The sequence below is a fragment of the Atheta coriaria genome, unplaced genomic scaffold, assembly GCF_025399875.1.
Source record: "Atheta coriaria isolate IRGN ID8LTWV9N9 unplaced genomic scaffold, Caltech_Dcor_3.1 hic_scaffold_10_pilon, whole genome shotgun sequence".
Classification (NCBI taxonomy): Eukaryota; Metazoa; Arthropoda; class Insecta; order Coleoptera; family Staphylinidae; genus Dalotia; species Dalotia coriaria.
Window position 1 is genome coordinate 7,973,838 of NW_027045452.1, and position 27,784 is coordinate 8,001,621.

The 27,784-nt window shown below is 34.1% G+C and overlaps 1 protein-coding gene and 1 long non-coding RNA gene across 2 annotated transcripts in view; one reads left to right on the top strand and one right to left on the bottom strand.

Annotated features, from left to right (window-relative positions):
* Positions 1-27,784, bottom strand: part of LOC135801134 (uncharacterized) — a 66,286-nt gene that overhangs the window by 24,326 nt on the left and 14,176 nt on the right. The window contains exon 2 of the long non-coding RNA XR_010550310.1: positions 9,146-9,189. This is a non-coding gene — a long non-coding RNA (uncharacterized lncRNA). The remainder of the gene's footprint in view (positions 1-9,145; positions 9,190-27,784) is intronic.
* LOC135801130 (homeobox protein B-H1-like) lies at positions 4,639-26,550 on the top strand. Its single transcript, XM_065314497.1, is given in 6 exon segments — positions 4,639-5,250; positions 16,260-16,479; positions 25,569-25,672; positions 25,675-25,761; positions 25,764-25,841; positions 25,844-26,550. Coding segments are annotated over 6 exon segments (891 nt in total). The 5' UTR covers positions 4,639-5,018; the 3' UTR covers positions 26,014-26,550.

A 27,784-nucleotide genomic window follows, 5' to 3' on the forward strand; every position in this document is an offset into this window, starting at 1 on the left:
CGCGATAAATGCCTCAAACCCGCAGAGGTTTTATAAAAATAAACATAAAATATTAAATTGTGTTTTTTTATTACTTTGATATAATGAAAAATATAAATATTAGTCTTTTGTAATCAGAATAAAATAATACACATTGTAATGCAAAGATACAGTTAGGTAATTCTATTTTATTTTGTTTTGTTTTATTTTATTTTAAAATGAATGGAAATGCAGCGAAATGAATTAATCGTGAGTTGAAAATCGTGAATGGCAAACTTCCAGTAAAGAAACAGCAAATGTCTATGATTAAATAGTGGAATTATTGCAGTCAATAACCGTGTCAATAACCGATGATCGCACACCGTAATATTCAATCGCCAACAATAGATATTACAAGCAATAAAAAACGAAAAATTACTCACTAACGTCCATTCAATCATTGAAATTATTATTCGAGTCAATAAACCGTGATATTTTCAGAAAATACTCAACACGAAACGAAATTTCATGAAATTTATTGCATAATTCTGAAAATTACATACTCACAATACTTTTCATTTACTTTTCAACCTTACATCAACAGAAAACTGTGTTTTTCGACATTATCTGATGAAAATAGCCTTAAAATAAATGTAGGCAACTAAATATACCTAAATATAGGTTAGAAATAATTAAAATTATTGTTTAAGTCAGTAAATTATCAAATTTCTAGAAAAAATTCGTACCGAAACAAAATTTTGATTAATTTATTGAATAATTCAGAAATTCAAAGTTAAAAAAATAAAAAACGAAGATTTTCATGAACTGTTTTCCACACCGGTGTATAGAAAACAGTGTTTTCTACACCGCAGTCTTAAAATATATTTAGGCCACCAACTACACACCAAAATGACTTAATAATCATATTTTCACAATTTATTCCTACAAATTCAAAATTTGATCAACCACATTGCATAATTCTGCCCCTCGTGACACAATAAACATTTACTCATGTAATATGCCTAATAGCCGCCGATAATCCGAGCGTGTAGTTAGAATCTAATTCATGCTAACAATTAAAATTGTTATAATTACATTCCGCATCAAAGTGCTTTTATATACCTATATCCGCGCGTATAACTAACACACATTACGCCATCGTTACACTAGTGTATTATAACAATTACGAGCACACTGGCTGCGCTCACGCCGAAAAGTGACTTTGAAAGAACGTTTTGTTGAATTGTTGAATGAATGCATTACATCACTCACACACAACCTCTTTAATTTTAGTTTTATATTTCGAGCGCTTTGAGGAACACACAAAACCAGAAAACCAGAAGCCAGCCAAACAGACAAACAAAAGTGGAGCTACGAATTTGTGGCTGACGTGAGCGAGATGGATGGATGGATTGTCTATACCAATTCCTATAAGTTTTGTTTGTGCTTGAAAGCGTGAACACTGTGCGCGCGTCTCCCTGCGCAGGCATTAAGATCATTCTAATTGCGTTATTATTTAAACGGTGAAAGTCCGTTATACGAGAGTGAACCAATGTTATAGTTATAGTTATTCATAACTACTTAAATCATAAAAAAAAAAATCAGAAGAAGTAAAAAATTAAAAATTTGCCGATAGATGTCGCTACAAACAATACAAAATGGTAAACTGTTCGTATAAGATCATTAAATATTAAAATTTATAATAACTGAAAAACTATTTGATCATAAAAATCAAAAATAGAAAAATATTTCATAAATTTGCCGCTAGATGACGCTTGTAACAATACAAAATGGCACTATTTCCGTATTAGATCATTTTATCCATTAATATTCATAATAAATCGCAAACAATATGTGCTACACATAAATTAACAACATTTTAATGCAAAAAATATAACAATAATACGCATTTACACACAGGTAATGTTAGAAAAATCTAACGTTAAGTAATTAATTAATTCCTAACACTTCCGCGTGTAAAAAATGCAAATTGCTTTCCTTGCGTCTTTTCTAAGGTGTGCTACACGCATGCGCATATAGCTACTCTTCACAAATCACATTATTTCATAGCTTACACTCGCTTTAATTTAATATTCGCAATCTGTACGCGTCTAATTAACACAATGAACAATCGTAATGGCAATTAATTTGAATTTAAATATCGTATTATGTGTTAATGTGTAATGTGTTATAAGTTACCTACTTAGGTTGGTATTAGATAGATATTGTTCAGTGTTATATAAAGTATTGATTAATGCAATAAATATGATTTTATATTTTATATTTTATGGAATAAAAATTATTTCCTGATTGTTGTAATAGAAATGGTTAGGAAATAGTAATGGGTAATAGAATCTAATGTATAGATGTATGGCTTGTCGGTGTCGTATCTAAACTCACCCTAAACACAAGCATTTTTGATGCGATATCTGATTATCTGATAACACGCACTCGTTCACACACAGTGCACACTTGGTTGCGGAGCGATAATGCGCCCTCGGTTCCTGTTCTCAATTTTCTCCCTTTTCTCCCATAAAACGATTATACTGGTGGTTATATTTCAACTGGAACTTATTTTTAAGAATAATTTAACTGAAAATTGTTATTTTTGGAGGTTTTAACCTCAAAATTTAAAGTAAAATTTGATTTTTTAATGCCTAGAGTGGAAAACAGTGCTTTCCATCAATGGTTTTCCACATAGATGTGTGGAAAACATTGTTTTTAACGCTACTTCAATAAAAAACAATGTTTTTGTCATAAATTTGAGGAAATTAGTTATAAAATAGATTTAGGCAACAATATCGGTTAGTAATTGATGTTGCCTAGATAATTGCAGCCCAACTGTCAACTGTGGTCGGTAAAGTAAAGTAAACTAAAATACTTAAACGCAGTGTTTACTCACACATACTCGTACATACTTACTACTTACATTAGTCGGTTTATGACCGGTGACCACCAAATGGCGTGCAAAACGTGCATAAGCATAAAAACCGTTTAATTAAATTTCATAATAGTTTTCTGCAGTAAGTATTTTAAACGCCCAAGCACATATGTTACCCTCTATCATAATATATGCAACTTCATACGCAAAAAAAAAAACAAAAAACTCACTAAATCAATAGCCACAAAAAATAAAAATAGATAGCCAAACATACAAGCATACAAAAAAATACAAATTGAAATATTTGACTCATAATTGTTTGTAAACGTATCTTAAAGTTAAATTATATAGTTATATGCAAACTTGTTGAGATATAACGACTGTTTGGCCATAAAAGTTAACAACGCGTTAAGGTTTTTATAGCTATGCTAATGAAACAATCAGCTTACCAAAGTTAAACTTAAAAAAGTTAAAAATTAAAACCTAAAAATAAAAATAAACTATTTGATACTTAAGTAGATATTTGTAGTTACATATGCATAAAAATAAAACTTATTGAATGAGTGAAGGATTGAACGAGTGAACGAGTGTGAATGAGTGTCGAGTGTGCAAAACCACTCATGCCTGACTCGCCCCGCAAAAGAGGGCTTAATTTCGGCTTAATTGTTACAGTGACACCATCTGTTTCCTTTCCTACTTGTGAACGCGCCGCTCTATAAGCACTCACTTACCGGGCGTGTGCGTGATACAAGTACCTCCATACACCCTCTACCACCACTAAATATAAGGGTGGAAAATGTACGTTGCACTTTTTTTGAGTATCAGATTAGCAAAAAATGAATTTTTACTAAACTAATCATTTTAAAACAATTAAAATCTAATTTTCAGAGTATTTTCATGAAAATTATGACGAACAGCATTGTTTTCTGTTGATGTAATGTTGAAAACAATGTTTTCCGAACACCGGTGTAAAAAACAATTTTTGTAAAACATAGAAAATTGTTTTTTTACTAAATTAATCTAAATTTTCTTATAAAAATTTCATTTTTAGACTATTTCCAATTCATATTTGGAAAAATTACTGTTTTTTGTTGACCTAGCGTAGAAAGCAATGTTTTCTGTACAGCGATATGGAAAACAAGAGATGTAAAGTCAAAAATATTTTTTTTACCAAATTAATCCTATTAGAATCCTATTTTAAGACAATTTTCATCTTCTATATGTCGGAAAACACAATTGTCTGATGAAGTAGCGTCGAAAACAATGTTTTCCGTATACCCGTGTGGAAAACAATTAATATAAACCCAAAAAATAAATTTTTACTAAATCGATTCTACTTTTATCGAAATATAATTTTTTAATACAATTTTCATTTCATATCTGATAAAAAAACACTTTTCTTATCACCTATCCTCGAAAACAATGTTTTCCACCCACCAATGTGAAAAACACCATAAAAATCAAAAAAAGCAAATTTTTACTAAATTTTTTCGTAAATACTCTTAACAGACATAAATTTTGCCCTGATTGTGATATGATGATGAAAGCAAAGTACAAGTAGCAAGTCCTCATCTTCCCCCCACCCATCCAGAGGGTGTACAACCTAATCCGTCCAGCCTCGCCCGTTTAATCTCGCCCAACGCGCTCGTGATTATTGGCGGCGCCCGTATTCCACCGTGTGGCGATTGGTTGACGAAGCGGATTAGTCCCACATCGTGGTGGGGCTCAGGCCCAACATGGCTGTGCGGCTCGCGAGCAGTGGTGTTCGGCCTCGCAGCGGATTAGTTTCCGACGAAACGTCTCGCTCGCCGCACGAACCCAACCGCAGTGTACTCACACACTAAACACCTACACAAACACGGTTCACGCATGCGGAAGAACAACGACGACAAACGTGTGCGCATCATCATCATCCCTTAAGCCGTCGCCGACCAACCCAACTAAGTGATCTAAAAGGGTGTTAATCAGTGTGCTAATAAACTGTTTTTATTTATTCCATGACTTCTTGATTGTGTGAATAATTTGCTGTGTCTTGGATTTTTAAATGACTGAGTAATAACTGAGTTTTTGGATTGTATTTTTTTGTGGGATTGATTGACTCTGGTGCGCGGTCAAAGTGTCGGTGTTCAAGGTGTTGCGCTTAAGCGACACGGTGAGTCCCGCCATAACGGTGGCTGGCATGACCGTTCAGGACGAGGCGCGGGCCATGCCGCAGACGGCGTCGACGCGCTCCCGCTTTATGATTACGGATATTTTGAGCGGGCCGCCGGAATTGCGAGGCGGTGGCGGCGGCGGCGGCCGCTCGCCGTCGCCGGGGCCGCGAGATTTATCCCTGCATTCGGCGCCGCTGCACCATGATAGCGATACGGACAGCTCGGGACATCCTGATAACTCCAGCGTATGCTCAAACGGTAAATATTCACCAACTTTGGCTTTTAAGCGTGTTTTTTTGAGGGTTTTTATTTAATTACTTGAAAACTAATTGAGATAAAAGGAAAATTCAAGTTGCAGGTAATTTAGTATTAAATTGTTTATATAAATTTATGAAGAATTGTGTATAAAAGGTTAAATAATTCTAATTATAGCGTTTTTTAGATGATGTTGTAACTTTTACACAAAATTGTTTATAATTGTTTAAATAATTTTTGTTTGTTCATAACAAAAATACATGTAGAAGAACTAATAATTACCGAATACAATACTGAAAAAGTTGTTAAGATATCTCAAGTAGTTTTTAAGTAATTAATTATTAACTTGTTGAAAACATTTAATTTTGATTTTTTAACATGCGACGGTCTGAACCTCCAAAAACCTGGATTTGTCATAGTTTTTAATTAATAACTCACGAAATATTAGTGCTATTGAGCTGAATCAACTGACAATTTATTAACAATTAAACATTTAATCAATATTTATCAAGATATAAAGAAAAATCTTAACACAAAACAAATTAAAAGGATTTTTCTAGATTTATCATAATTAAACACGAATTTACATCTAATTAATCAAATAAAAACATTTTTAACAACAAAAAAATATTTTCCAACTCCTAGTAAACCAATAAATATAATACTAAAAAAATAAACGTGTTATCACTAATACTTTGTGAGTAATTAATTAATAGACTTAAAAATTATAATTTTGAATATTTTAGACCGCTATACTTAACTATGCGCAATAAAATTTTTGCTCAATCAATTTTTCATACAAAATTTCCACATTTTAATGCATTTTAAGCATTAAATATTAACAAATAGTTTAACTTATATTATTGCGCATAAACACAAACTAAACTAATGTAGTTCCAACTAGACAAGCGTTATGGAATATTTATTTTATTATCATTTACGTCAATGCAATATTATTCAAATACGTTTGAAACAAATCCATTTCAAATGTGTCGCACGGAATCGTTGCTCAATTGGGCGATAAATTCCTATCTTATTGGAAATTTATTGCCGCGCATATTGCTTAGCCATTACTTGTCATTAACGAGGTGCTAAAATAATGAATTGATCAGGCATTCAAGCATGAAATATTCCCAATCATAATTTAATCCCCAATTACCGCGGTAAAGCTTAAGGATATAATTTTATTAATACTTTAAATGATGATTTAAGACTGGATGCCAACGTAAACGAAACAACTAATTATAATTATCCATCTCAGCGACCTGCTTTACGCTCTTTCAGCTGGAGTTTGTGTTTAGTTAGCTTTGTGTCTAGTTTATAATCTATTTCATCATTGATGCGCCGTGCGCGCGTTCATTGTGCGCGCATAATACGTATAAAAACCGGAAGAGGCCATTTCTTTGCGTTTTAATTTGTAACACATACTAATTTAACAATGGGGAATTTGCTCGCGATGTTGCTCGCAGAACAATGAACTGCTTCGTCGACTTCTGTCCGACACCGCTCTCGTCGTTCAACAAACCTTAAAAGATCTTTAACTACTCACACACACACACTTTTGTAGAGAGTGTGCTTTCAGCTGCGGCTTCGTTAGCTTTCGGCTTCGGGATCGTATAAGTATAAAGCGCTCATTAGATGAGGAGGTGTATTACATGCGCGACGAATGCGCAAGGCAAACAATGACTATCACGATGACGATGCGACGATATTTCGTTACGTAAATACTTAAATTCACTGTAAAACTTTTTAAAAGCAAGCAAGTAATATGAGTTTTTAAGGAAAATAACTTGGAATTTAGTTGAGACTAATTTTTTTGTAGGTTTTTAAGTTTTTTTTGTTATAACAAACAAAATATTGGTGAATTTGTTTAAATAATCATATGGAACGATGCGGAATTTAATTGAGAATGTATATTTACAAACAAAATTGTTTCAACGTAATTAGTTTTTGAGTTATTAAAGAAAATGTAACAAAAAACATAAATTTTTGAATTTTTTTTGTTATGTGTAATATATAAAGAATAACGGTCTAACTTTTGTAGCTATACTTTTCTCAGCAAAAAATTGTTAATAACTTTTTAACTAATAAAGATATAATCATTTTTCTTTTTACCATATTAATCTACGTTAAATTCTCTATAACATGACGTAAAAAATTAATTTGAAAAGTTATTGAATTAATTGTTACAGTCAAAAGAAAACAAAGTTCCGAAATTTTTATATTTTTCACCTTTTTGTTTAGTAACAAACAAACTAAAAAGTTTACAATAATGAAATATATATCAATTAATTCAGAATTTAATCCTCTATCTACCTATGCAACAAAATAATTTCTATCTTTTTTGGTTTTTGAGTAATATACAAGAAACTAAAAAGAATCAAACTTTCTGCACTTTTTAGACCGTTACACAAAATATTAACTCATAGTGACAATGAGCGTGATGATATAAGTTTTTCTGCATTTTTTTACCAAGTATTACGTACGCATTGTAAATTGTAATCGGCAAGTTGGCGTTAAATTATTATTTTTTATATAACAAATTCATTAGCCTGCTGTGCGCGCGCGCTCCGCGATCCGCGAAGGAAAGAGCAGGAAAGTGAAGCATTTAAATCGCACAACACAACAAACTCGCTAGAACGTGGAAGCACCGAAGACTCCGCACACAATATACAATATGCGGACATCATCAGGTTAATTAATTTTTTTATATTGCGCGCGCGTTTATACACACACATACGGATCTTTCGCCGGTCGTCCGCCATTGTTATCTCGCTCTTGCTGCGCTCACTTGCGTAATTTCAATTAATTAAATAATCGTCGTCATGCAACACACCACACACTACATGTGCAGACCATGTAAGTTGAAAAAATATAACAAAATTAACAGAAATTTAAATTCGAACGTTGAAACTGAAAAGTATTTAAACGAATTAATTGCGCGTTTATTTTAATCGTCGTATGGTTACAAAACTTAATTTTTTCGACCTTAGCACGACGTTAACTTGCCGGAACAAAGCCGTGGTTTATGTAGCAATGAATTAATTTGATAAGTTTTGACAATTTAGTGCTTTAACAGCCAAGTAATGGATATTTAGTTGTGGCGAGTGAAGAATAATTGAAAACAATCAGTTTTTTGGTAATTACTTAAAAACTGTTAAAGATAAACTAATTATTCTTTCAGAAGTTGTTTTGGGGATAAATTCTACATAAAATTAAGTAAAGAATTTGTTGATCGGATGAATATACTAAAAGTTATAAACAATTAAAGTTTACTTTTGTAACATTTAGAAAATTACCCAAAAATAGCCTGTAACTTTTGATAAAAAAGTGATAACAACAAAATTTTTGCACGAAAAGATGCATAAATTAATACTAAACAAACTCCCAGAAAAATTATTAAAATATCTTAATTACTTTAGGAGTAATTAAGAAAAAAACTAAAAAGTTTCAACACTTTACGACAAATGTCGATAGTTATGGTGGTATACCTCGAAAACAATGTAATCTCACGCGTGCGTTTAGACTAAACTTAAATTAATCTCAACCGCTCGCATCTCGGTGCTTGCCGCTCGCCGCTCGCGAATCTATTAGTTATAACTCGATTCGAATTGCTCTCGTTTGCGTCGCGCGCACCAAGAAAATGTTGTGAATCCGGCGATGCGTCGTGCTCGCATGAACTGAATCGCCGAAGGTATTAATGCACTTTAATGCACTTTATTCCGTTTTTGATATTGTTCTTCCTGTTTCTCAGCGCGTCTTTTGTCTTCGCAAAGCGTATGCATTGCATTACGCGATGCATTAGATGATTTATGGATAGCCGGTTAATTTCCAGCGCCGCGCTCGACGATAATTAAGCCGCAACAATAATAAATAAATAAATACGATGAGTTATTACCTTCTTGCTGCGCTGCGCTTTTTCTGCTGTTGATGCTTCTGCTCCTGTAAAGAGAATTAAAATTAAACATTCCATAATTACTGTACAAACTACATCATACGAGCGTCAACCGTTATAATAAGAATGTTTTATTACGTCATGTGAGTGCGCGAGTGTGATTCGTGACAGTTTTTAATTGATTACTCGAGAACAATAAGAGGTAGAGTTATGGTTTAAAAAAGTTCATATTCTCTATTAAATTGTTTATTATTTTATATAAACAGTGATTTTGTATCTTTTTTCGTTAAAAAGTTATAGGCATTTTAATTTAGGTTATGTTTTTTGAAGGTGTATTAATGATTTTGTTTACTTAATCAACAATAACAAAAAAACTAATTGACTAATTAAACTTATACTTTACACTCTTAATCTATATTAAATTGTCTTTCAAATAAAGTTTTGCTCAATAATCTACGATTTAAATTAGCTGAGTTATACGCACTCAAACTTACCTCAAATTTAAAACAAAAAAAATCCTCACTTTTTTACTTAACAATTTGTGTAATTATTTATCTATCTAATATTTATGAGTCGTTATCGTGACGAGTGTGAATTGACTTAATAGCGTATTTATTCAACCCCCGAAAAAAATCGAATAAATATTCATGCGTAGCACGAAAAAAAACAAAAAAATCACCACCATTAACGCGCGCCGGTGGTGAAAAAAAAACAAACACACAGAGTCCAAGCCGCGGCATTTAGCGTATATTTACATTCCCAAACTGTTATTAGTTGTAACGCACATCAGAAAATTTATTTCGGGCATATTTATGTAGATGTGCACGAGTCGGCACTGATTTCGAGATCTCATGTTCGCTTTATATTATGCACTCGATAAATATTCGTGTAATGTATGTAAAACGCACGGCAAGCCGAAAAAATAACACACCAGCCATCAAACGAGGGATAAATTAGTGTGTACGTATAATAAACACATTCCAGCGAGTGTATAACTACATTAATGTCATTAACAACTTAGAAATACAAAAAACAGAAAAAAAATACAAAAAAATGGAAAAATCTGTGTGATAAGTAATTTAATGGGGACAAACAGTATTTGAATTCATATTTGCTAGGCTTCGATGCATTGTGTTTTGTCTGCGAAGCCAACAAAAATGCACATAATGTGCAAAAAGCTCATTTAACCCCACGGTTGCAAAATAAAAGTCAGCTAATCCCATTTGTATGACTAAAACCTTTCACAATCGAAGGAATTCTATCAACATCGACATCGACGTCGGAGATAATAGGCGGAGATTAGCCGGAAGTCGGACATTACATAGATATTCAACTTTTTAAAAGTTTTAAACCGTTTTTTTTTTCATTCTGCGCTAGACACACACAAATTACGCACAATTTACTCAATTACGCCGGGGATATAAATGTATGGATGTATTTGTTTTGGAAAATTATAAAAGAATCAGCGGATCAAACTTTCGGACCATTAAATAAATTGCGGCAATTGTGACACAGAAAATGTATAGAGAATAAAATGAAATAAAATATTAACGAATCATTCACGCCAATTAGATTTACGCGTTGAGGTTTGGAAGCAGAACCAATAAATAAATAAATTGTTACAGTTATTTATAATATAATTATTTGGATGTGTAACACCCTCAAACGGAATGTTTTAGTGTGGTTTGTAAGTATTATGCTTGGACAATTGTCAAATTGGCCAATTTAATAATCATTATATGAGGTTTTGTAAAAAATGATGCGGAAGATCATTAAGTACATATTTAAGCCTTGGATAACTCAAAAGTTTAAAATCCCAGGAATTTACGAAATATATCAATAAAAAGAGAATTTAATGCTTAATATAAATATGTTTAGCAATAATTTTTATCTTGAATGGTTTTTGTTTAATTTACAAAAAAGTAAACGATTTCATTAAATTTTTGAAATTTTTTTTTACAAAATTTGTTATAATTCAAAAACTAAAAGAGATATAGCAATAATTCTTGTTTTAATACATAAACAATATAATAAACTATATAATAAATCATTAAACAAATTCTTATCTTTATTTATTACGCGTAAATCTCAAAAAAACTAAAAATTATTAAATTTTTCAGTAAGAATATTAAAGTTTTGATTTGTTTGCATTCAAATTTGAAATAAAAAACAAACTATTCTGAACAATCTGATTTATAAATAAAAATTCTCATCTGCATCATCTGCTCATCTGGTTTTCAACACCGGTAGGCACTCAACGAGCTTATTCACAACCGAAAAAAAAAGGTGTCAAGTCTTAATTCCACCATTCGCTGCCCTGAAGGGTAGGTAACTTTATAATCCGCTTATAGGCTTATCACATTTCAAAAATTAAATTTCAATTTATATATTTCCCCAGCACACCACTTAAAATCAAATAAAATAAAACTGAACGTTCGTGCGTTCGAATCATAGTCTAAATCGTAAATATTTGTTATTTATCCACTCGGACATTGATTGTTTTACATTGTTTGCGATGTGAGTTGAATGTAAATAAATCACCGGCGTAATACCAGGCTATTTGCGGGTGGATAGCACACACCACACACGTGGGGGTGGTGGTTGTGGCGGAGTGTTTGCGTTGTGCTCGCGTTTAAGGTCAGAAATGCGTGATATGACGGCGAACGCCGGCGTATTATGAACCGATCAAATATTTACCAGCGTAATGGCGGTCTTTTGCTCGCGTTGATCTAAATTATTGTGTTCGAAAGCGATGCCGGGGGGGGCGAAACACAACCGTAATCGAACGGGTGAATAAATCATGGCGCGTTCTATTCTGATTTCCTACACCAATGCATGCATAACTTATGCTTCATTTCGCCTCACCACAGAAGTGATTTAAATTTAATTAAATTTTTAGGTTTACCTGACAAGGGTGCACCGGAAGGAAAGATTAGTTGATTTTGTCAGGGTATAATCGGATTAACTTTTTGACAACTGTCAAACAACAAACAAGAATTTCAGTTAGTGTTACATTTAATACTTTGGTAAAAATTTTTTAAATTTTTTTTTTAAATTTTGAGTTCCAGAGCGATTTTTTGAGGATTTTTTGCAGTTATCAATATTTTATGAGAGTTTATGCCTCCGGCATTAAAAGTGTAGATTTGTGGACGATTGTGGACGTTACAAAACGCTGGTTTTATTTATGTTTTGATATGCTTGATATTCAAATGGCGCACGCGAACAAACTGTTAACGGGCGACGGGCGGCGGTGGCGGCGGCGCGGCCGATTTATGTGCGTTACCTGAAAGTCTGGTCAAACAAACCCCTTGGCGCGAGGTACAAATTGCGTTTCACATTCGTTTCGGTCGAAATTATTCAAATTCGAATGCAAACAGCTCAAAACACACATATTTATACCCGAAAAAAACTATTTTTTCATATTTACGCGTAATAAATAATGTTATTTAATCATTTTATGGTTTGTTATATAGTTTATTATGTATACTATTTATTAAACTAAGAATTATTGCTTTATCTCTAATAGTTTTTGAGTTATTAATGATTTTATAATTTTTTTGAAAAAATGATTTTTTTTATATTTTTATAAATTATGTAAAAACTATAAAAGATACAAATTATAGCTAAATATATTTGTATTCTGTATTAAATTGACTTTTTATTGATACATTTTGTAAGTTGCTGAGATTTTAAACACTTGAGTTATGCCGATGCAAAAAAACTTTTTCCACATTGAATGAAAACGTTGACTTGTCGCAATAAATCCGAATGGTTCGAGATAACGCGTTTTTAAAGCGATACCTACGTTAAACACGGATTAGATTTTGAAAGTGTCGCGTGGGCAGAGCCCACACTCAACACACTCAAGAAGAATATACCAACGCGAGCGCACGAGCCGCTGCGCGTCCAACCGGCCGACCGGTGCGAAATGCTTACTTAATTTAAATAAATACTTTCATATAACAAAACATTAAGATAAAACGAAATTACACAATGGCACCGGTCGGCGCGCGGTTATCTGCGCCCGACACGACTTTAATTTTAAATGGATTTCCGAACACGACGACGGCGCGCGATCACCTAGGCATAGAACATACAAGGTGTACACGAAAAAACGCACAATAAGTAGGTACTCGGATTCGGAGAGCATGGATAAAATAGTTTCAGTACGGCGATGATGGTGTACTACGTTGTTTGTGTTCGGCTCAGGTGAAGAGATAAGAGGAGCGAGCGGCCGACACCCGATGTGTGCGGCATTCGAGGGACCACCAGGTTCTTCGTGACACGGTGTCGTAGGCGAGGCGAAACAACCAACTTCGATTAACGCAAATGCACGCCCGGTGTGTGTGTGTGGGTGTGTGTGTGTGTGTGACTGCATTTTGTGAACACTCCAGCGAGTTGGAGATGTGTAGAAAAACTCGAAATTGTATTAAACTCAGAAATGTACATTTTGACGGCTTAACACTGGAATACTCAAGGTTTTTACGGTTCTAGAGTGGAAAATAATGAATTATGTTGGTGTATAAGCCAAATATGAGAGATCAAGTCGTTTCTTTACAGTTTTCTACTCAGGAGATGCAGAAAACAATGTTTTTCAGATTGGAAACATGAAAAGTACGGTTTTCAACGTAATCCGTGCAGAAAACAGTGTTTTACACACTGGAAACAAAATTTTACATACCTAGAGTGGAAAATAATGCTTTACATGAGCAAAATGTATTGAATAAAATATTTTCCACGCAATTTTTTATACGGAAATTGTCAAAAACATTGTTTTTCGCATTAGTAGTACGAAAAGCACTGTTTTCAACGTTATCTGCATAGAAAACAGTGTTTTACACACTGGAATCTATTGCCACAACTACATTACATACCTAAAGTGGAAAACAATGCTTTACACCAAGTATTTTCCACATACTAATGCAAAAACAACATTTTTAAACCACTGAATCGAAAAAAAATTAAAACCCTTTAAATTTATATAAAATAAAGTGTTATTTACACAGTTAATACTCTAGGGTTAACTTAAAGCACACTTTTCGTCCGTTTTGAGAATCCATTCATAATCCATTCTATTCGATTCGATGCAGTTCTCTTATCTCTTTCATACGAGCAACGTGCCGGAGAAAAGTCGAGTTGAGTGTTTGCCGAACGCGAGAGAGGGTGGAGGATGTGAGGACGTGCGAGTGTGCGAATGTTTTATGCGACACATTGCGGAAACGTGAGACGCATTGGCTGCGCGTCGCAAAGTGGCTAAGTTTGTTGGCTCGGGAAGACCTTACGTCCCGAGGGATGCGACCCCCGCGAACAAACCCAACTCTCGCAAACATACTGCCTATAAAATCCTACCGTGTGGCTAATAATATTCCACTAATATTCGTAAAACAATAAAAATTAAATTAGTCATTTGGTAGTAGAGGTAATGTCATCAGACATAAAATGAAACTAAAAATAAAAACTGCAATTGTCTGCAAGCGTATACAATTTCTCTCTACTTGCAATTTTTAAGTTAATGATCCGAGCCCCGAGCAATCGAGCGCATTCTGGCTTCGAATATTTAATAGAAGTGCATTTCCAGAGATGGCAATCGCGCGGCGCATACAAATTCACAGATGGTGCCCGGACTTACATTTCTATATAATTTAAATCTCATTACGTATTTACTTAATGCATTCCTGCGGGGCCGAAACCAAAATTACAATTGTAAAAATGCATTTTAACCAAGAAAACGAAGAATAAAAATCACATTGATTAACAATACAATGCATACTAATGTAAATCACGCATGGAACATGCAACCAAAGTTGATACTTTAATTTTTAAACATATAATTTTAAATTATATTAATTTATTGAAGATGCAACTAAAATTTGCAACTTCAGTTGATACTTTTTACCAAAAAATTGATCAACACAATGAATAAATTGTAAATCACGGAGGTTACGTGCAACTAAAATTGATAATTTAAATTTTCAGCAACTAAAATTTGCAACTTTAGTTGATTATTACTAGTAAATGTTGTCGTGCGATTTGGTAACGGTAATAAAAATCTCCGCGCACGACAATTAAACGAAACATGCACAACGAACGAAAAAGAAAGGCCAGCGAGCAAAATGGGGAGCAATTTATCAACAGCGCGGGATCTCGCTTCCCCTCTTCGTGCCGTGTCGCAGCCGCAATATAATACAATTGTAAAGCGAGACTACATAGTGATCAAAAACGAACACAAACTAGCAAAGTGCGCGCGTATTGCCGTCTGGCTCGTGCGGCACGCAAACCACTCATAATGTAATTGCCCTATTACAATGGGGGTGGGCGCGAGTGGCAGAAAGATGGAAAGGTGTGCGCGATTGAACGCGCTCACGGCCATTACGCGATTATTAGCTTAAAAACCGCGCCCGAACACAAAACGTTCTTATCACCATCACACTCTCGAACAAAAATCATAAAATTTAACTAAGAAAAAAATAAAATGTTGTAGGTTTTAATTGTTACAGCGTAGGTACGAGTATTCTACTAAATAATTAAGTCATAAAGTTTATTAGCAACACGTTTATGACTTTCCGGTTTATTAACTACTGTGTTTTTCGTTTGTGTGGTGCGGGGGAGAAAGAGAGATGAACGCAATGGCGGGTATTTTAAGGGGTTCAATGCGCGATGCGGCGGCGGAGGCGGCTGATTGGCTCCAGCTTCCGGCGCAAATGTCCAACCCTCCCCGTCACGGCGCCGTCGCGACGCTCGAAACAATGGACGCTCGCACTAAACCGCCTCGTAAAATTAATTCCACTACACGCCGGAAAACCGGAAAATGTCCAAACCGGAAGTCGCCAAAACTTAACGTCGCTTTGATTAATCAATACACAAGCATTTAAAATTTAAATTTAAACTCAAATAAATCTTTCTCTTCGTCTGATTTAAATATACTTGATTAATTAATTAGCTAATTAATTAGGTAATTAATTTAAACACATGCGATGTCCGTTATACGCTAAAGTGAGTAGTCGGTTGGAATTAAAGTGATAATCAAGACAAACAGGAAGCGAGCGCAGCGCAACAACGCCGTTAGCCGTATTTATCTACTTTTGTTTCAATTAATCAACGCGCGCGTTTGTTTCAGGTCAAAACGGCGACGACTCGTTGAATTCCTCCAAGGGCTCCGGGGGTGGTTTGAGCAAGAAGCAGCGCAAGGCGCGCACGGCTTTCACCGACCTCCAGCTGCAGACTCTAGAGAAGAGCTTCGAGCGGCAGAAATATCTGAGCGTGCAGGATCGCATGGAGCTGGCGGCGAAATTAAGCCTGACAGATACACAAGTGAAAACGTGGTATCAAAATCGACGGTGAGTTTTTATCTTGTTAGTTTAATTAAGAATTAAGATTAAGTTCATTTGAAAAAATCAATTATAATAACGCAGGGGACGTGCAACTAAAGTTGATGATTTAAGTTGCACAACAATAATTTTGCAGAAAATAATTTTTTGAAAGTTATTATGAGTGCAACTAAAGTTGGCAACTAAAGTTGACAACTAAAGTTGACAACTAATGTTTGCAACTAAAATTTGCAACTTAGGTTTTTCTAAAATAAAAATTTACTATTTTGATTTTTTGCTGAAAATAAGTATTCAAAATGATTTTGTAGACCGGGTAATTTGCCAAGAAACAAAAGGCACTTGCAGTAGTTTAACGTACATTATTTATCCCAAGATAAGCCGCCTCTTAAACACTTCCGACGGCCGACTTTCAATTTCGCCGCGGCGTGAAGCACAAACCGCTCACAACCCCGCCGAACTAAAGTCTATGTTTTACCCAAGGGTGGTGGTTGTGGGTGCAGACGAAAAAAACGTAACCACAAAGCGTTTAGCTGTGTACACGTCGTGAATGTCCGAGTATATGCAATATTAGCACGCAAACGATCAATTCAGAAACATTTACGTACAAAATGTTAACAGGAAGAACGTTGAGAAGGATACAAAGATAAAAATCTATTTAAATGATTTTTATGTTTTGTTTTTTGATTGAGTTAATCAACTGCCACATCCTATTTTATTTGAATAATTGATTGATTTTTTTATAATGTGGAGTGGAGTGATGTTAGGTGTTGGATCGTCAACAAATCAGAAGTGACACGTGTGCCAGCGCAGGTTAGTTATGCAAATCCGTGCTAAATGCGCTCCTAACTGCATCTCAATGCTAATAATCATGCTAATGTCTTGCGCTAATGTAGTTGATGCGGAGTAATCGCGCCGCAATGCGGCGCAAGAGTAATTACAGGAAACGCGAAAATCCATGCCACTTTTTGCGAATACGTTTGAGTGTCGACGGGAAAATGTACACGGAAACTACTAAGTTTATGAAAACTAAAAGGAGTAGATGGAGCCGATTTTAGAAAATTTCGTGTTGCAAAGTTTCAGGGATATAGATAATGTTTTAGTTTTTGTACTATTACCGGAAAAGTATAAGAGGTACATATTTCCGTCTTGGCATGATTAAACCTCATTAAATTCTCTTTCTACTAAAGTTTAAATCAATTTTCTATGTTTTTTATTACTTAAGTTATCGCTTACGAAAGTTGCTAAAATTTTTGTATTGCCATAAAAATACAATGAAAGTTATAGATAATGTTTTAGTTTTTTTTTAATTAGCTGAAAAGTATAAAAGGCACATATTTCCGCCTTGGCGCAATTAAACTATATTAAATTCTCTTTCTAATAAAGTTTTAATCAATTTTTTACGTGTTTTATTACTTAAGTTATGACGCTTAAAATAATTGATAGAAAATAAGAATTTTTTTGATTTATGTCAAAATTTACATAAAAATGCTCAGAAAAACTTAATTTTTTCGACTTTTTGATCAAAAATTTCAGTAGAATCTAAAAAAACTAAAAGGTATTTTATTTACCTATATTTTTAAACATATTTTGAAATTTTACATGCAATAATTAAGATTTTATGCCAAATAACATAATTTTTTTAAATAAAACTTTTCAGTTATTTTGCAATTACCGGAAAACTATTACAATTACCCAATTCCTCTTTACCACAATGAATCTCAATTAAATTCCCTTCCCAACATACTTTAAATCAATTTTCTACCATTTTTATTACTTAACTTATTCTACCCAAAAAACTTATTCAAAATTTTTGCATGTGTAAGCTATTATACTCTGATTATCATCTTGAATCTAATAGATACCAAATACCATGAAGGGTTTCATTATGTTAAATCGCATTTGAAGTTGATGTAACCTCCCCAGTTATACATACGAAAAAAAAAGAGTTTGTATCGCATATCATGTAACTGCAAAGGGCTGTTTTGCTGTTTAGGCAAATGCGAACGCAGCCCTTTCCTCCAGCAAGTCTAAAACATAATTCGAAGCGGTTACTTTTCATTCCACCCAACCCTTGATTCACCACCCTAGTATACCCACGTATTTGTATGAGTGTGCGCGAGTATGTGTTGGCACCCTTTCGGCCCTCCACTTCAAATAAATTACACTCTAAATACACTCTCATAAATCAAGCGGCGCGGCCCCGGAGAGGAGGTCTAATGATTTTATTGCTGTTTGCTATTGAACATGTAAATGCGCCGAGTGCGGTTTCCAGAAGCCACCGCAAAGATCACTATATTTTAATATACAGAGTGTCACAGAAACAACTCTATTCTTAAAATTTATGTTTATGTATTTTGTGGAATTTGTAATGCGTTGACTTTTGACTATAAATCGTAAAACGCTTGACTGCGCACGGATTTTTAAAAGGCGCCCCCTCGGAAGCGATCGGAAGGAAGGCAAAACGAAGAAAACGAATTGATGCGTAATGAATTGGAAATGTATACACGCTGCAAAATTCGCATCCCCTCGATTCACAATCGATACGAATTTTAGATTTTTCCTAATGGCAATAATAGCAAAAAAACTTTTAAAAGCTTACATTTACATATTTGAGATTTTACTACGTAAAATATTTATGTTAGCAATGTAGTTAATAAATGATTGATTGGATTTGAGATTTAACTTTGCTCCGAAACTGGTTTGTCGACTTTAGCGGCACGAAGAGCGCAGTTATCTTCTAATGAGCGCACGGCTATTAATTGATGTCGATCGCGATCACATCTCGCGCGATATTTAGACATTTATTTGCGTTTAATAATATCCGCCGCACGATGCGCATAACAAAACAAGAAAAAAATAAAACTTTATGCAGCCCGCATCGCGATTACGATTAAAATGTGTAACCGTTTATTATTTGTTTTTGGTTGTCCGGAGAGCGCTTGATGTTGACTCTCCTGCGTCTCGTGGTTTTTGCATTGCTTTGTGCGACCGCGATTAAAAAAGTTAATGGATACGTAATCGAACTGGACACGCTCATTTTTCGAGGAAAACGCGGCGCAGCACGCGGCTCGGGCGGACTAAAACAAATAGACGATTATCGTGCGTGACGTCACGTTTTCGGTTCTTCAAACAAGTTTTTCGGGGCGTTCGAGGCGAGATGAGATATCGGCGCGGTCAGGCGTGCCAAATGCGAGGATTTTCTGTTTATATAAAATAAATAATCGATCGATCAAGGCATTACTAAGCATTTAGTCAAAGTTTTAGGTTTTATCTTTTAAACATCCGGAGAATTTTGATTTAAATCAACACAACTCGCTGAAATTGATTTGTGTTAAGCAGTTTTATATTGGGTATAGTGTGGTAGTAAGAAAATTAATAAGTTTTGGGTTTAATATTTGAAAATATAAGAAAATCTTCGATTTATGTCAAAAATTGACTAAAAATCATCATAAAAACGTGAATTTTCAGGTGTTTTGGTAAAAAAATTGGCTAAAATCTGTATCAGAATGAAGGGTATTTTATTTAACTATATTTTTAAAAAAGTTTTGTAGTTTTTCAAGCAATAGTTAAGGTTTTATGCCACAAAAACCAGAATTTTTTAAGTCAAAACTAAAAAATTTTCATTTTTTTGTCATTTTTTCAACAAAAAAACTCAAAATTTTTCATTTTCTGCTTAAAAAATTTAACATTTTCCATTCTAAAATTGAAGACATTGTATTTACTAATATTTTACAACAAATTTCAAGACTCTAGATGCAATACTTCAGATTTTATACCCAAAAAACACAAAAAAAACTTCACGACTTTACGTTTTTACCATTTTCTCAACATAAAACTCTTAAGACTCGTTGAAATTGATTTATGTCAATTAGTTCTTAGTAATAATATGATTATGATTAAATATACTATGTGTTAATACATCGTAACACCCTTTTGCGCCGCACAGTAAAGTATAACAATATAAATTATATGCGGGCGAGTAACCCGAGCGGTTTATTCGTGGTTGTCTTGTTGTTGTATATTTTTTTTGTTGGTCGAGGACGCGACACGAAGACCGACAAATTACATGGCCAATATATCTTTTCCACCTTTGTAATACACGCGATTGTGTGGCATGTTCGGTGTGTCACTAAACGCGTCGATGACAAATGACCATTAGAATGAATGGCGCATCGCATCTCTGGGTGTAATCGTGTTCTTCTTTCAACACGTAATAAGAAATTCATTATATATGTATGAATTTATTATGGTTATGGGAAGAAAGTACTAGGGAGGAAAATTTATTAGGTTTTGGAAAATATAAGAAGTTGGTGAATTTAATGCAAAATTTTACTAAAATTTTAAAGAAAAACTTAAATTTTGTGACTTTTTGATGACTGTTTTGGGTAAAATTTGTACTAAAATGATGGATAATTGATTTAACTACATTTCTAAACAAATTTTAAGATTTTACGAGAAATAATAAAGATTTTATGCCTCAAAAACAAGAAATTTTTTAGTCAAAAACACGAAATATTCATTTTTTACCATTTTCTTAACGAAAAACTCAAATTTTCTCAGGTTTTGCACGAAAATTTTAATATATTTGATACTAAAATAGAAGGCATTGTATTTACTTTTATTTTAAAGCTAATTTGACTGTTTTACACACAATAATTTAGATTTTATGCCAAAAAACTCAATTTTTTATACCAAAAACACAAAACCTTCAATTTTTCCCACTTTACCACTCTAAATTACCCAAAATAACCTCAAATTCCTTGTTTAAACTATTATCAAACAATAATATCTTTCTTAAGCAATAAAATAATCTCATTTCGACGATTATCCGTCGTTTTGCCGCCACGAAAAACGCCAAACACGACAAATGCTCACGTTGAATGCGCTGAATAACTTGAATAAGTACTCGGTACTTGAAGTACTTATACCTCCGCTCTTACCAATAGGTGCATGTGACATTACGACATATGCGAACGCATGTATTATAATCACATTAGGCAGAATGCAAGCGGTACCCGTTGGCATTTTTTACGATCGCGTTTTACATTCACACAAACATTACCGAAGAGGTAGTAGAAAAGAAGAGAAAAAAAATTACACGGTGTGGCGTACAGAGCGCGGGCATTATTAATTCCCAGCTATTTATCGATGCAACTAACCATTAACTGCGGCTACTGATGACATTATATGACAATAAGTACTCGGTACTCACACACTCGGTACTCCAAAGTGCAATTCGGAATAAATTTAACACCTCAATGCATTTACAATTGCAATTACAAATAAATTAATTTATAAAACGTTGGGTTGACAGAGTTAAATCTATCAAAAATGATTTTCTACTTGAATGAATATTTTTTAAATTTATTTTTTAAATGATTTTGGTTTTAAGCAGTGTTGTGCGTGTAGTAATTGAAAAAAAATTGTTAGTTTTGGTAATAAAAACTTAAATTTTTGGACGTTTTGATAAAAATTTTGGGTCAAAAACTATACTAGGATGGAAGATATATTAATTAACTATACATTAGTACAAGTTTTGAGGTTATAGATGCAATAGTTAGAATTTTATGCCATAAAAACCAAAAATATTTTCGCCAAAAACAAAAAAAATTCAATTTTTATCATTTTCTCAAAGAAAAAACTCAAATTTTATCATTTCTATATCAAAAACTTAAATATTTTTCATTCTAGAACAGAAGGCAGTGTAGTTACTAATGCATTAAAACAAATTTCAAGATTTTCCATGCAATACTTAAGATTTTATGATAAAAAAACTAAGAATTTTTTTATTTATTTTTTTTTTAATTTTTACAATTTTCTCAACACGAAACTTAAATAAATAAATTTATAAATTGCAAGGTTGACAATGTAAACCTATTAAACATTATTTTCTACTTAAATAAGTTAATTTTTTTTAATGTTTTTATTTTTAAGCTCTTAATCAGGAATAATTACTTAATAAAACTGTGGAAAAACGTTACAACTAGTACTCGTAATTCTTGATTTTATGAAGGGCAATAACTCAATGTGTAATGTATAATGTGTAAATGTGTAAAAGTATAGCACGCCGAGATTTCGACGTGCGACCCCGTGAAATGCGCGCGTGTGTTATGCAAATGCGCGCGAGCAATAAAAGGCGCCGCGCCGGACGACGTTTTTCCTTCCATGCGACATGGTGGTTGCTGCTGGTTTTTTTTTTTCTGCTCCGCGCCGCGCCTGATTTTCCAGGATATAAATCATCCCCCCGGCCGCCACCCCTTTGGCGGGCTAATAAACGCGAGCGCAACCGGCGCTAACAAAATACCTCGTGAACATTTCAGTTACGTGCGGCCGGCCGGTTGTTCTTACATTATTTTATAATTGCCCTTACACGCGAAATGATTAAGTAATTTAGCCGAGCGTTACTAATTGCGTTTATGAATCGTCGCGCACTGCGGCGGGGAGGCACATGGTCATAAAATAATAATTGTTACTTTACTTTTAACGATTTTTTTCATATTTAGAGTAAAAATATGAAGAAAAATGTAAATATTTTGGGGAAATATTTAAAAATTTTAGAAAAATTTAATCTAGAGTGATGGATAATTTAGTTATCTGTTGAATGTTAATAGTTTTGATATTTTTAGCAACAAATTAAAAGTTACATCAGAAAAACTAATAAAAAACGAGAAAATTTACATTTACGTTTTGTCAAATTTCGTTAATTTTTTTTCATTTTTAGTGAAAAATTTCAGAATAATTTATAATAACGTGACAGATATTGTATCTATCTACGTTTTAAGAAAATTTCAAGAAATTACATAAAATATTTTAAATTTTATCGCAAAAACTAAAAATTTTGATGAAAAATCACAACAATTTCATTTTTTCCCATTTTTCCCCGAAAATCACCAAAAACACCTAATTTAGCAAAATTTTGTTGTTTAAAATATTTTAAAACGAACGTTAATGATTTTTCTCAAAATCTAAAATAATTACACTCGAAAACCAGCGCCAAATTAACATTTCTCACAAAAATTTAGTTTTTAGCACAAAAAATTTAGTTTTTAGCACTAATCACTCTTTAGTCAACAGATTTGTTTGTTATTTGTAACACAAAAAGCCTGGAAACATCACCATCAATTGTTGTTGTTGTTATACTTTTCGGTGATATACTTAACGCACATAATAATCCAACGTGTAACAAACTATTCGAAACAATAAACGCGTTAAAAGCAATTTCCCACACACACCAAGCCACCTCATGGAAAAAAAACGCGTACAACAAACGAATTAATTCAATTAACTGGCCATCAACATGCTTTTCCGACACCGTTTGTTTGTCTACAATTCTACATAATAATAAATAGTATCAAGCCATTAAGCGCGAGAATTCACATGTGCTTAAACTTTATTTTGTTCGGCGCTAATGTCGTCGTAAGTGTTTCATTAGACATTAGACATTAGGCACTATTGAAAAGAAACTAATTTTCGGTGTAAACACAAAATTCTATTATTTGACATGTTCACATGAATTCCACGAAATGTAAACGAATGTGAAATGAGTGCGCATGCGTCGACTACTCAGACGTAATGTGCTATTAGTGTATTAGACGCTTTCAGAGCCTGGAAATTGTGAAATGTAATGAAATATCACCGCGAGTTGAAGATGGAGCGAAGCGGTGATTACGTGAGCTTGCGCTGTATCAATTTGCTTTGCATTTATTGCCGTTTCGGGATTGATTATCGGGTGTCTCGCAGCGGCCGATGAAAGGATAATTGTTTGTCGGCGCCAGACCAGCGGCGGCATGTCAGCACTTTTCGGGTGCACTTGCTCTCGGGCCCCGCAATTAGGTGACTAAATGATTTTTGGAAATTCAAAAACATCAGCATGTGTTTGCTTCGAGATTCGTCACGGCGGCGTTTGACGCCGAGTCGAAAAGTCACAGTCACGTCAAGTGAGGAATCATTAAAACGTTTAGGAATCACAATGCTTATAAATACAGTTAGTTTTAGCCAAGAACAAAGTACCTCGGGTAAAAAGCTTTTAAGGTGTTTAAATTGGCTTCTCCGCTTCTCGGCGCTTGTTATTAAACTTTGTGTTATTTTTTTTTTGGTACATCGGTTAGTTTTATTACGGCGTTTGCGGGCTTGATTAAATTTTTGTCTGCGTTACGCCCAGTCTATTACAGGATGACTGTCAACTTTGTGTACGTATTACATATCTCCGCCTCGTTTCGTTTGTTTACCGCGTTTACCTCTGTTGTGGTTAATCTACTTATAATCAGCCAACTAAGGGATGAAAAAATCTACACGTTGCAAAATGTGTGTGTGGGTGTGTGGGTGTTGGAGTTTACGCTTTGGTTTGCTTCTCGGCGCGCCCGGAAGGCGCCAACAACCCTCGACCAACCACCGAAAACACACCGACACGTTAATTTGCGTTGCGGCCTTTTTCACCGCGCCGCAGTGCCAAATTAATAACCCGGAAAGACCAGACCACACCACAATGAAGCGGCAATTTTCGCATAATTTTACGCGCCCGCAGCATCTCCGCCAGCGCCAGATAGACGATATCCGCCCCCTGTTAATGCCGCATTATTGATTGTTTCGACAGTTGCCGCCTTTTTTATTTTCCTGCTTGCGGCCATTATATCAAAACAAGCCATGTCATTATTTTAAATTTTCAAGGGCCCGTTTTGGCAATAGTGAAGAATACAGGTCTAAGATTATTAAAAACGTGATTTTTTAGACTTTTCATTAATAATTCACAAATGAAAGAGATAGAATTATTTTCTTTCTGCAATAGATACAGAATTAAATTCTGAATATGAAAATATAAAGTTTTAAAATTATCATTGTTTAAACAATAGTTATGAACAATAACATTAAAAATATTTTTTAAACTAATTTTTACTTAAAAATCAAATAACTTTTATTTATTTATAAATTTTGAAAAATGAAAATTAGAAAGATGCAGAATTTAATTCTACATCCAAATAAGTAAAACCAACTCTCTACCTCTTTGCATTTAAAAGTTACAACAAAAACCTAACAAAAACCACAAAACTCTTTTATAGACCGTTATTCCTAACTAATAAATTTATTCTTATTCATTACAGAACGAAATGGAAGCGTCAAACCGCAGTGGGCCTCGAACTCCTCGCCGAAGCAGGCAACTACGCCGCCTTCCAACGCCTCTACGGTGCACCCCCATACGGCTGCTGGTACCCCCACAACCAGGCCAAAGCGCCGCAGCGCCGAGCGCCGCCGACATCTACTATCGTCAAGCAGCGGCCGCCGCCGCCGTCACACTCCAAAACCACTACCGTACCGCCTCTACCCACCCGGTGTAGGCATGGGTCTAGGCCTACCCGGCCCCAGCGCGCATTTGGGCTCCTGGCCGCAAGCAGTTCACTTAGTACCTTATCTAGTTACTATAGCAATCAAGGAGACGCACCGCCGCCCCCACGCTCACCCAGCCCCGACGCACCTTTGGACCCTGGCTCACCGGGAACCACCGGGCGGCGCTCACCCAGCGATGATGAGGATACTATCCACGTATAGTCCCAATCAACACAAATTGAAAATTTTTTTGAAGAAAAACAAAAACTTTAATTGTGATAAAGTGTAAAAATGGACGTATCCAGTGCGCGACGGCAACCTAACCTAACTTATTACCTACAATGGTACTTTATTTCGTTTCTCGTTTTTGCTTTTAAGTGTTGTGTAATAAAAACTAGACGGAAAAGAGAAAAATGTTTGTTTCAAACGCCTTCGAGTATTATTGCTATCCAATTTGAATACCTACTATGACTGTAATAAATTGTAATTATTAGCAAGGCTTTAACGGATAATTGTAACACATTTTAAATGAAAACCAACGCCCCGCAGTCTATTGTAAATATTAAACGATAATAAGTACTCCTACAATATGTGTATTAAAATGATATTCTCAAATGTTGTGTTTTTGTACATAAGTTCTGGAAACAATTTGCGTTCGAATAGTACAAAGTAAAAGCGAAAAAATAAACAATTCAAGATGATAACATGGAAACAAATGTGCATTGACTACAAACTAGCATACCTTATAGAAATACATAATTATCCGATGTACATATGTAGAAAATAAAATTATGTACTCTAAATCATTGAGTTTTTACTTTTAATTTTTTTTGTTTTTTTTTTCTTGGAGTGCATTTGCAGCTGTTTGAGTGCATTTGATAAAATCGAACAAATCCGAGCGTATTCTTGCTAATAAATTGCTTCATTAAGGGCGTTGGGATTTTTTCCACGCACTGGGGACACGACGACGGCGTTGCTTTATCGCATGGCTGGATTACCATTAACCGCCGCGCGCGCATTCGCTTTGATTGCCGGTGATTTAAGTGTAAAAGCGCGTTTCACAAAACAAACACGCCGACCGGAACCAATGAGGATAATAGGAAAACAACAAAAACTACAAACATCAACGCATCAAACAGAATTAAACAAAATTAAACATAAATAAATACTTTTTAGCCATTTTAAAGAGAAATTTTTAATTTTTGATTGAAATTGTTTTAAACCGGAAGTATTTGTTTGTTACTTGATCGTTGGTTGCTCAAGGCACTCAAGAGGAATATTATTCATTATTTAATTGTGGTTTGTGTTGTTCTGTGGCTATATAAGTACCTTTGTTGTCAAGTGTATCTAGCTAGGTGTTGAGGACGCACGTCCGCCGTGTGTGTATGCACCACCGCACCGGAAGTGGCAATTAGTTGTCCCTAATTCGTTTGAGTTTTTTATTTCGGACTCTCCACCCGAATGTCGTTGGCGTAATTTATGAACACATGTCACACGAGACGCGCCAGCACGCTATTGAATTCGGTTTAATTTCGGTTTTATTGAAATTAAATTATATCGACACACAATCGACACACGTTAGGGATATAATAAGGTGGTTAATTAAATTTAGTTTAGTGCTTTTAAAATAAAATAATTATTTTGATATTTTTAAAAGTAATTTTTTTTTGAAAAATTTGTTTTTAATTAAAGTGAAATATCTCTGAGAATATTTATTGTAGAATATTGATGAATATGTCAAATTAAAGAGAATTTAATTGACAATCTTATAATGCAAAAAACTTTAAATATTTTACCAAAACATCAAATAAAATCACTTAAAACAAAAAATCAAAAATTATTTCTCAATTTTTGTAAAATTTACAATTTCCACTGAAAAACTCTAAATATTTTGTTTTTATCAATAAAGTTTTGCTTAATTGAAGAAAATCAACGAATGTATAATGAATACTTGTTACATTTCATCCACAAAGGATCGACCACAGCGCAAATC